The 11,645-nt window shown below is 36.6% G+C and overlaps 1 protein-coding gene across 1 annotated transcript; it reads left to right on the top strand.

Annotated features, from left to right (window-relative positions):
* Window positions 1-8,522: 8,522 nt before the first annotated feature.
* Window positions 8,523-11,474, top strand: LOC133317215 (disease resistance protein RPS2-like; the record flags this gene model as incomplete). Its single annotated transcript, XM_061519053.1, has 2 exons — window positions 8,523-10,806; window positions 10,960-11,474. Coding segments are annotated over exons 1-2 (2,799 nt in total), but the record flags the coding sequence as incomplete, so codon positions are not given.
* Window positions 11,475-11,645: the final 171 nt, after the last annotated feature.

Raw genomic sequence — 11,645 nt, 5'->3', positions numbered from 1 at the left:
AGGAACATATATTTTTTATTACTACGTTGTTTACATGTGTGGCTGGCTTATTAGACCTACTTGTAAAATTGGGCTATTGTTACGTGTACAAGCTAAGGTTAGTTTACAATAGTTAGTTAGTAGATGGTTAGTTAGGTGGTCAGGTGTAAAGAACCACTTCAACCCAAAATCTTAGGGTGTTGAGTGAGGGCCTTTTTAATGGTTTACACTATTTTCTAACACATCCCCTCACGCAAGAGCCTTCTGGGCTTGAATCGTGAGTATTACACAGACCCAATTTTTTTTTATCTTGTGTTTATTTTAATTCCACTAGAAAGTGGGGTGGTGAGGATCGAACTCGCGACCTTGTAGTCACTTAGGCTCTGATACCGTGTAAAGAATCACTTCAACTCAAAACCTTAAGCTGTTGAATGAGAGTATTTCTAACTGTTTATACTATTTTCTAACATTAGTAAATAATTGTTCTGTTAGACTATTGTTAGTATTCAGAGTAATCTACAGCAATCAAGCATGTTTATAAATAAACCCTTTGTATACATGTTCTTTCATTCAATCAATCAGGAATCAAGTTTTTTCAGTTTATCCTTGTTTTCTCTATCTCCTTTCTTGCTTGTTCTGGTTCAGGGGTTCATCTCCTATCAAACTGGAAAACTTGATTACTGATTGATTGAATGAAAGAACATGTACAAAGGGCTTGTTTATAAGCAATATGCTTGATTGCTGAAGATTATTTCTAACTGAATACTAACAACAGTCTAACAGAACAATTATTTTCTAACCATCTACTAACTAACTATTATACTCTAACCTTAGCTTGTACATGTAACGACTAAAGTCAAATGTATCAGTGCTCATCCGAGCTTTGCGGATCTTATAAAGTTTTCTGAGACTATTTGAGAAGTCGTTTGAGGTAGTCATGTGTGAAGAAGAATTAAATGATTAACACAGGCTACAAGATACATAGATCACACTTAAAAAGTTTAATATTGACAACTTGTAACACTATAGGACAAATAGTCCTTTTGATTTTTGAAGCAAGTTGAACTATTTAATATATATTTCCTGTTTGTAATGACTACAACAACAATTATAATAAAACTAGATTTCAATGCATTTGTCCGCTATTGACGGGTTGTAGCATGTGAACGTGAACAGAATTAGAGGATCGAATTGATGAAATTGATAAATTCTTATATTTCTCTATTACTTCAAAGCAAATGCTAGATTTATGCTAGATTTCTGCAACTTCATTTTCAAAGGCATCTCAATGCTTTGAAGTGAAGGATTTTATAGTCCTTCTTGGCCACTGCTGGATTGAAGCTTTCTTCTTTTACTCAGAGCTTCTAGTAGTTTTTGTTGCCTTCACAATGGTTAAGTTAAAGACCAGTCGCCACTTGATCCACCGCATTTGAAGTTGAGGTTCGTTTTTGTCTTATTGATCAGCTACTACTAGAAATATTTGTTTCTTGAATAATGCGCTCCATTCAATTTACTAGAATGTATAATTTGACGTTTATCTTCTCTACAAAATTGATAAATATGACGATAAGAAAATGTTTTTATTTGTTAAGCTAATTTACCTTGGTTAATTATTTTGAAATGATTGGGTAGATGATACAATATTGATTATTTTTTTTTTTTTGTAAATACAATATTGATTATTTAATGTCAATAAAACAAAAATAATTTGTATAAAAGAATTAAAACAGTTATTTTTTCAAGATGGAAAGTAACTGAAAATGATTTTAAATACGAAATATTTGTGTAGCGTGTAGGAATAGGAAGGATTCTACACAGCTTCTGGTTGTTGTTGATCCACAGGATTTGAAGCTGAGGTTTGTTTCTGTCTTACTTATCTTGCATATTGGGATTCTTTAACAAAAGATAATTATTACACAATGCATGTTCGTCTATCGTCAGAAATGTTTGCTGCTTAGAATGTTAAGCTCCATATATATATAGCATGTGATTGAACAAAGAACAAGCTAGCTTTTATAGTTTTATATCTTATTTGCTGAAACACCATATCATAATGTAAACAATGTATTATGATTAAATGATTTTAGTTGACTCTTATTCTATATTACAGTTTTCTTGCAGAAGTCAAAGTAAGCTTATGCTTCATTCGGTTGATTTCTAGGACATGACGATTCGTAAAACTGATCCATTCTAAATGGTAATGCATTTTTTACATTTGATATCCTCCATTTCATAACTTATGATAGTTAACTGTTGGCCAAAGTAATAAATTGCTGCTATATTATGTTATGTAGTTTGAATAAATTTTGAATTTAATTTCTAGTAAATATAAAATTTTACTTACAAATAAAAAGACATTTCATTATCGTAATTACTAAATTTTTTTTATAAACTATAAGTAAAATATTGATGTAATTTAAAATTGTAGATATGATATATTTATTAAATTTGTAATTTTTTTCTTTAAATGAAATTCAATTTTGCATAATTAAATTAAGGGAAAAATATTTCTATTTTTTGTTTGCAAAGTTTTTTTTTCTGGGGACCTACTCACTTTTATGTGAGTGTGGTAGAAAAAAAGTTTCTACAATAAAAATAAAAACATTAAACTCTTAAATTAAAATGTTTAGTCATTACTATTTCTTGTATCATACGAGATAAAATTATATCTTGTAATTTTAAAATAATGTCATTTTAAAATTTGGGAAAAAGAAAATATCTTAAGAAAATTCATTTTGCAAGGGAGAAGTGAAATTCTCAAACCTTTCCTTCTCACCGATGAATCACATTCATTTTTTAATATTCAAATGGAGAAATTAAACGAATAACAACTACAAATCCCGATTGCTCTTATCTCCGGATTTGTGCTACAAATCTCAATGTGCATTGATATTTGCAACTTCATTTTTAGATCTCAGTGCTTTGATGTGATGATGGGAAGGGTTTTATAACTTTTTCCTCCCTGCTGCGTCTTAAAGGTTGCATCTTTTTCAAGGAGTTCGCTGGTGCTGCAACTTCATCTTTTTTAAAGGAATCTCTCTGGGTTTCTTTCTTCATTCTACAGAGGTAATTAGGTTCAAACTTTTGCAAGCTTAAGTGGTGTGTTTTTGGCCCTCCACCATATCACTAACGTGTGTGGTTCATTTCAGATCCCTGGTTGGCAAATGGATTGCGTGAGAATCAAGTATTTAGGTATAAAGCTAATTTACTTTTCTCACTTTTTATTTTAATACATTTTTTTTATCACTATTGATTAGAATTTTGAGGGCAAACATTTTCTTGAGGATCCATTCCCTCCACGTATTTTGAGACTTTTCGTTCTCCATGTTACCTTTATTGCTTCCAAAATAAATAAACAAATATATCACAACTTTTTTTTTTAAAATAAAAATTATAGCTTGAAGGAAAAGCGGCGTCACTATCTACAATTTACAAGACTCTCCCACTAGCATTTTATATATCCCCAAAACTCTCAAACTACCCTGAGTTATGTATGTTTCTATCCCTCGATGTGTTATATATATATATATATATATATATATATATATATATATATTATCTTGTTGAGGTGACTTGTTTCTCGATATCCCTTCAAGATTCAATTCTTTATTCTGGCTATAGGATTAATCCTGAATCGAGGCTTAATCACAATTAAAACTTCTTCCGTCTCTAAAATTGTTTTTGGTGGGAATCTTTGCCAACCGAGTTACATCCACCGGTTTCTCTTCTCAAAAATATATTTGGTGGAAATATCTCCTAGTTGAATTCCCCTTTTCCCTTTCAAAGCTCTATATTTGGATCAAATTTTGAGTGTTATCCGAAGATGTACTCCCTTATACACACAGAAAAAAATAGGATTTAAATAGAATAATCATAAATATAGAAATAATATAAATATATTACATTTTGTCATATTTAATAAAAAATGTACTTCACAGTTCCTTGTAGCGCTGAAAATATTTGATTTTTTTCCCAACCCAAACTCCTCATAACTTCACTTCTCGTATCCTAATTTTATTCTATTGAATTTTACTCGATTTTTTTAATTGTAAAAATAAAAGAAGAATTTAACAAAATTATTTTTTAAAAAAGTTTTGCAGAAAAGTTCTTTGTGTCAGTTATTTTTTTTAAAATTATTTTTATTAAAGCTTGCATTTTCTTTTGTCTGAAGGATATTTTTATAGAAAAAAAGGTCTAAATTCGATTTTTTTTTCATCTATACCGTTTAAATCTTTTAAAAAGGATATTATTATTTTTTAAAATCATGATATCTTAAAAAATTATATCAATAAATAAATAATGTGATTTACCTTGTAACATTAAAAAAATGAGAGAGAATACTTATGTTTTATATTTATTTCAAATCTTTTTAAAGGCCATTGATGAAATACCTTGACAAGGTATACTATGTTAGTATAAGTGCATAGCAGACTGTTATGGACCCATATAAGGGGCCCGTCAAGTGATAAGCCCAACAAGGGGCAATCCAAGATATGAATCAATACTAATCATGGATAGATCTCCATCAACGATTCTAATCCTAATACGACAACATAGCAAGCAGGCCTGAGCCCTCACCAGAGGCACCAAAGGCCCATCCACGCTACCCACAGGTAACCTCTATAAATACAAGGTAAACCCTAAAAGTATGTTACGCTCTCTCTCTTACTGTTATGCTGTCACTGTGCGCACACACACACTCCATTGGCTAACGCCGTTATAGTATTCTGTGCACAGTGATCTGCTTGACTCAAGGGTATCTCCTTCATAGATACCTTGGAGAGGGCATTAGATCCAAAAGTAACATACCAGCCTATTGGGCTGGACATCTTTGTCCCAAGGACAGAACATTGGCGCCGTCTGTGGGAAAATTTTTCTTTGAATTTGAAGTTTCCACCAATCCGACGAAGGATGGCAATCCAAACAAGGAGCAGTAGCCAGCAGTTACCCCAAAATCAGAATCAACCGCTGGATCCAGTCTTGGAAGAGGTAAATCAGCCTCAGAACCAGCTAGGGAACGACGTGGATTATGATCACGTCCATGTCAGCGAAGATGTCTCCGACACCGCTTCCACTCCAGCGCGTCGTGATAGAGGTCCTTATCCAGTCATGGCTCCAGTGAGGAACAACCCTCCCCAGCACCCCGGGGATCTTGCTGCACGTATTGCCCAGTCAGCCGATCCAGATACTCGGCTGGCTCAGAATGCATTCGCTTCAATTATGCAGCGAATGGTAGAGTTGGAAGATCGCAATAACCTCCAGCGGCAACAGGATTTCCGAACAATACGAGAGGAAAGTGCCAGGGGAATGCGAGACCTAGAACAACGCTTAATGGGGTGAACTGGAAGAAACGAAGGCTAGGATGTCAATGGCCGGGAAGGAAATCGAAACTCGGTTCATCAGAATCGGGTTATAGAAGTGGAAAACCGTGAAAGGCCTAATCCGGTGAACACGATGAATCCGAACCTGGAAAACCAGGTGTTGGAAGGACAAAACGCTCCTCTGCAGCCCATAATTCAAAATGCTTCAACAGAAGCAAATGGGCATAATCGCCAGGACGGAACCCGCCCTAGCCGAGATGCTCAGATAGTTCGAGGACGGGTGGAATCGGGTGCCTACAGAAGAAAATACAATAGGGGGCAGTATAACAACAACCCCTTTACTGGGGAGATTTTGAATGCACCCTTCCCAGAAGACTTTGATTCAGCACGACTACCGAAATATGATGGAAGTCAGGACCCGCAGGTCCATATTGATGCTTTCGATACGGACATGTACATCCGAGGAATAGACGAGCCTCTTATATCTCAGATATTTGCTATAACCCTGACTAGGGCTGCGCAGGCATGGTTCTCTATCTTGCCTGCCAACTCCATTGGGTCTTTTGAGTAATTTGGGGAAAAGTTCCTCTTAAACTTTGCAACAAGTAAGAAGCACCAGAAGTCCGAGTTCTCACTTGGAAAGATACATCAACAACCCGGAGAAACCCTCAAGAGATACCTCAATCGGTTCAAGGACGCTGCATTGCAAGTGCCGGGTTTACAAGAAAATGTCCACGTACATCTCATTGTGGCTGGTTTGGATGGTACATCCAGGCTAGCCAAGTCGGTCTATAAAGACCCAGTGAAAACGTTGGAAGAATTCTGAACTCGTTCGAAAAAATACCTCGAACTTGAGCAAATGGAAATTGCCAATGCGCAATCTGACGAGGGCAAAAGAATTAGCCCAAGAAGGAGAAGCCCGGCCCCGAAAGGAAAGGAACGGGTTGAAAACAAGAAAAAGGAGTCTAGGACCCGAATCCCGGATGGCCGGGATCGAGTTGGAAGATACGAAAAGTACACACCGCTGAATGCGCCACGCTCTCAAATCTGGAGGGAAACGGCGATGACGGAAATGAAGAAGGTGGAGAGACCCCGGCCCATATTCGACAGAGGAGGTTTGGACAAGTCCAAATATTGTGCATTTCATGACGGACCGGGTCATACCACTGACCAATGCTGGGATCTCTGAGATGCTATGGAGAAATTCGTTCGAGATGGAAGGTTACGCCAATATGTGATCAAAATCCAGGGTTCCAAAAATAACAAAAGAAAGTCGGGAAACAGAAATAGAAGTAAAAGCCTGGCTCCTGAAAAGAAAAACAAGGAGGAAAGGAATCAGAAAAACGATTATAACCGGGATGAGTTCCCGGAAGTGGAATTTGACTGTAATGTAATTAGTGGAGCCCTGGGGGGAGGAGGGGACACCGTAAGTGCCAGGAGAAAGTACTTGAAAGAGGTACTCTCCATTCGGGATCGTCCTAAGTTCAAGGAAGATCTGACCAAGACGAACCCTCCCCTTTTGTATTTTACAAAAGAGGACATGCATGGTGTGTTGCCGGGACATGTAGACGGACTAGTCATTGCTGGGACCTTGGTAAATTGCCGGTTAAGAAGATTTTCGTGGATGCAGGGAGTAGTGCCGACATCATACTCTAGGACGCTTTCAAAAAGAGGAACTTGGATGAGGAGGACCTCAAACCTTGCAAAACAACACTGATAGCTTTTAATGGAGAACATACACCTTCTAAAGGCTACATCGATCTCAGGTGGACATTGGGAACAAAAGAGGCGTTCAAATCAGAACGAGTTAGATTCATAGTGGCTGATTTCCCATCAGAATATAATATAATTCTGGGAAGACCAACCATACACCAGTGGGACATGCTGGTTTCTACAAAACACCAGAAGATAAAAATGGTAAGCAATAAGAATGAAATAATTACTGTTTGTGGCGATCAGAAGGAATCCCAGGGCTGCTACTTTGACACCGTCAAAGAAAATCAAGGCGGACATTCGAGTCCACCCCGGATTCTCCCAGGGCTCGGTAAGAACACAATTCCTCAACACTCAAGGAAGCTGGTCAACGTGGTTGAACTAGACATGAGAGAAGAAGTAATCCCGAGACCTGAACCCGATGGAGAATTAGAAGATCTTGCATTGGGGAATGAACCTGGTCAGTTTACCCGAATTGGTAAAACTATAGATCCTCGGATCAAGCAAAAGTTAGCCGGGTTCCTCAAAAACAACACGAATGTATTTGCTTGGAGATCATCAGAGATCCCAGGGATAGTCCCTGCCTTTTGCTGCCACAAGTTGGCAGTTTACCCCGGATCCACACCGGTTTCTCAAAAGAAAAGGAAGTTGGGACCGGAAAGGAGACAAGTCCTGGAAGAACATGTGAAGGAGTTTGGATGCGGGGTTCATTCGGGAAATACAATATACAACATGGCTGGCAAACGTGGTGATGGTAAAAAAACCAAACAGGAAGTGGAGAGTCTGTACTGATTATACGAACTTGAACAAGGTCTGCCCAAAAGACTCCTACCCTATGCCCAACATAGATCAGCTGGTAGACAACTCGACTGGATTTCAATTACTGTCTTTCATGGATGCATATTCTGGTTACAACCAGATTCCAATGTACCCAGGAGATCAAGAAAAACCGCCTTTATTTCTGAAAAGGCCAACTACTGCTACAATGTGATGCCATTTGGGGTTAAAAACTCAGGGGCAACTTATCAAAGGATGATGAATAGGGTGTTTGAGGATCAGCTGGGCAAAAATGTGGAAGTATACATTGATGATATGATTGTCAAGTCATTTGATATGACAAACCACGTCCAGCATCTCGAACAAACTTTTCAAAAACTCAGGCAATATCAATACGAGGAAGGATCCGTTTACAAATTTTTTTTACAAATTACACTAAGTATGACCGGTCATACTTAGTGTAGTTTGTAAACAAAAAGTTTGTAAATATAACTTTCCCCTTTCAATATATATATATATATATATATATATATATAAAAGTTGTTTGTTTCTTATTAATTTAGGTCTTCGATAAAAATATTTGAAATGATAAACCCACCTCATCTATTAATTTAATTTAATTAATTTACATTTATTCTTTTATTCATCGTATTTAATATTACAATCTTGTTTACGTGCGTGCAGAAGATGTGGTTGATATAGAGCTCAATAAAGTCAAGTGAATGATGAGAGATGGACCCTCTACAACTTGTTTTTCAATTCCTGATGTCACCTCGGACCAAGGCATGGATAAAGGAAATTTTTTTGATTCCGTTATTGCAATACGAGGCAAGAGTTGCAGAACTAAAAGTTTGTGTTCAAAATCTCAAGAAGGCGAGAGATGTAGTTCAACATAAAGTTAAGGAGGAAGAAAACCGATATGGAAGAAGATTTGCAGATGTAGTTAAAGAATGGATAGAAGGGGTGGAGAAAATAATTTCTGATTATGAAGATTTTGATGGGGACGAATGCAATAAACATGCAGTGTTTGACTTCTCTACAAGTGGTTTCCTTCCTAAGCCCGGGATAAGGTATCATCTTAGCAAAAAAGCATTTAATATTACAAGGAAGGTTAATGAACTAGAGCAAAAAGCAAAGCATGATGCAGTTTCTTATTGGCTTGGTCCACCCTCCATGGTTGCCTTTTTTACTAATGTTGGTTATGAAAGCTTTCCCTCAAGAGATGAAACTGTGAACAAGATTAAGGCTGCTTTGGAAGACCCGAATGTTAGAATGATTGGAGTTTATGGGTTGAGTGGTGTGGGCAAAACCAGTTTGGTCAAAAGAGTTGCTAAGGAAGCCTTGGAAGCTAAGATGTTCGATGTAGTCACCATGGCAAGCATAACAAGGAATGCTGACATAAGAAAAATCCAAGGCCAAATTGCTGACATACTGGGGATGAAATTGGATGAGGAAAGTGACATTGCAAGAGCTGCTCGAATACAAGAGAGATTAAAGAACGAGAAAGAAAGCACCCTTATAATCCTGGATGATCTTTGGGCAGAAATTGACTTCACTATGCTGGGGATTCCATTCGATGGTGATGAAAGGAAATCCCCCCGGGCTCACAATATGACTGAAATGGAAAAATCCCATGTGGCTCACAATATGATGACAGTAGAACCTAGTGCTCTCAATATGATGAAATCCAAAAAACTCCCCAGTGATTCCAATAAGATGAAAACAGGAGAAACTCTTAGTCATTACACAGGGTGCAAAGTTTTGATGATCTCTGAGAGTAAACAAGTGTTAAAAAGTCATATGGAAGGGAAGGAAAACTCTATTTTCTCTGTGGAAGTCTTAAAGGAAAAGGAAGCAGAGAAGTTGTTCAAGAAAAAGGCTGGAATAGATGGTACAAATTCTTATTTGGAAATATTAGCAGCTCAAATTACCGAGAAATGTAATGGGCTGCCAATGTCAATAGTTACAACTGCAAGGGCATTAAAAAATCAGAGCCGCTCGGTATGGGAGAATATTAACCGAGAGCTTGAAGGGAAAAGGTTAATAGGAGCGGCTGAATTTTCTACAAAGTTGAGTTATGATCTTTTAGAAAACGAGGAGCTCAAATATAATTTCTTACTTTGTGCTCGTATGGGTCATGATGCATTAATTACGAACTTGGTGAGATCCTGCATTGGTTTGGGTTTTCTTCATGGAATCTACTCAGTAAAGGAAGCCAAAGATAGAGTATATGCATTGGTCGGAAAGCTAAAAGAGTCTGGTTTATTGTCTGATAGTTATTCAAATGATCATTTCACCATGCAAGATATTGTTCGCAGTGGGGCTTTGTCAATAGCATTTGAGGAGAAGCATGTATTTACAATGACAAAGGGAAAAATAGATGAATGGCCTGATGAGGATCAACTTAAAAGGTACGCTGCTATTTCCTTACAACATTGTGATATCATTGGCGAGTTTCCTAGAATGATGAATTGCCCCCAACTTAGATTCTTCCATGTTGACAATGGTTATCCACGTGTGAAGTTACCAGACAACTTTTTCGAAGGAATGAAAGAACTCAAAGTGTTGATATTAACTGGTTTTGATCTATCACCCTTACCTTGGACAATTAGATACCTTACGAAGCTCAGAATGCTTTGTTTGGAGGAATGCACACTAGGTGAGAAACTAGCCTATATAGGCGAGTTGAAAAACTTAAGAATTCTTAGTTTTTCGAGATCTGATATTGATAAATTGCCTGCTGAATTGAAGGAGTTAACAAAGCTTCAAATTTTTGACATCAGTAATTGCTCCAAACTTCAAAAAATTCCATCCAATGTAATAAACAGTTTGATTAGTTTAGAAGAGCTGTATATTGGAAACACATTGATTCAATGGAACATTGAAGAACAAACAGATCAAAGTGAACATGCTAGTCTTTCTGAGTTAAGGCATCTGAATCTGTTGACAACTTTGGAAATGCAAATCCCAAATATTGATCATTTGCCAAACAACTTATTCTTTGACAAGTTATATAGTTACAAGATTATTATTGGAGATTTGAAGGCATCTTTAGAGATAGATTTCAAGATGACAGAGAAGTATGAAACATCAAGATTTTTGGCAATACAGTTAAATGATAGCTTTGACATTCATTCTCAAGTGGGTATCAAGATGTTGTTTGACGGAGTTGAGAATTTGTTGTTAGAAGACCTAAATGGATTTGAAGATATGTTTTATAGTTTGAATTTGAAAGGATTTCCATGTCTAAAACATTTGTCCATTGTAAGCAATTTCGACATTCAATCTCTCATCAACCCAACAGACAGGAAGCAACCTGAGGAGGCTTTTCCTAAATTGGAGTCATTGTATCTCTATGATCTCAAGAACTTATTTGAAATATGCTCATGTAAACTTTCAGCATTCTCATTTGGTAAATTGAAAATTGTCAAGATTTATCAGTGTAGTAAACTAGAGAGTATCTTCTTCATTTCTGTGGTTAGACTTCTAATTGTTCTTGAAACAATTGAAGTTTCTGGATGTAACTCTTTGAAGCAGATTGTCCCTGTGGAAACCCGAAGCGACACTGAGCGACTTGAGTTTCCGGAATTACGCTCTTTGATACTACAATCTTTACCTCAATTTACTGGATTCTATCCTACTCCATCAACAAGAGGAGAGACTAGAAAACTATTTCACGAAAAGGTGTGTTTAAAACTGTCATACAGATTTATTTTTATCTTTTGCATTTCAATCTCTGTTTCATATTTTATTTGTTGAAACTAAAAAAGATGGAGTTTGTAAGTGGCATACTTAAAACAGATATCTTTTCTGTAGAGAAAATGAATTTGAGAAAGTCAAAATCAATTCTTTAAT

The sequence above is a fragment of the Gastrolobium bilobum genome, unplaced genomic scaffold (assembly GCF_033153095.1).
Source record: "Gastrolobium bilobum isolate Gb01-03AN ecotype WA unplaced genomic scaffold, APGP_CSIRO_Gbil_v1 utg1269, whole genome shotgun sequence".
Classification (NCBI taxonomy): domain Eukaryota; kingdom Viridiplantae; phylum Streptophyta; class Magnoliopsida; order Fabales; family Fabaceae; genus Gastrolobium; species Gastrolobium bilobum.
This window is presented reverse-complemented; position numbering and strand designations above follow the sequence as displayed.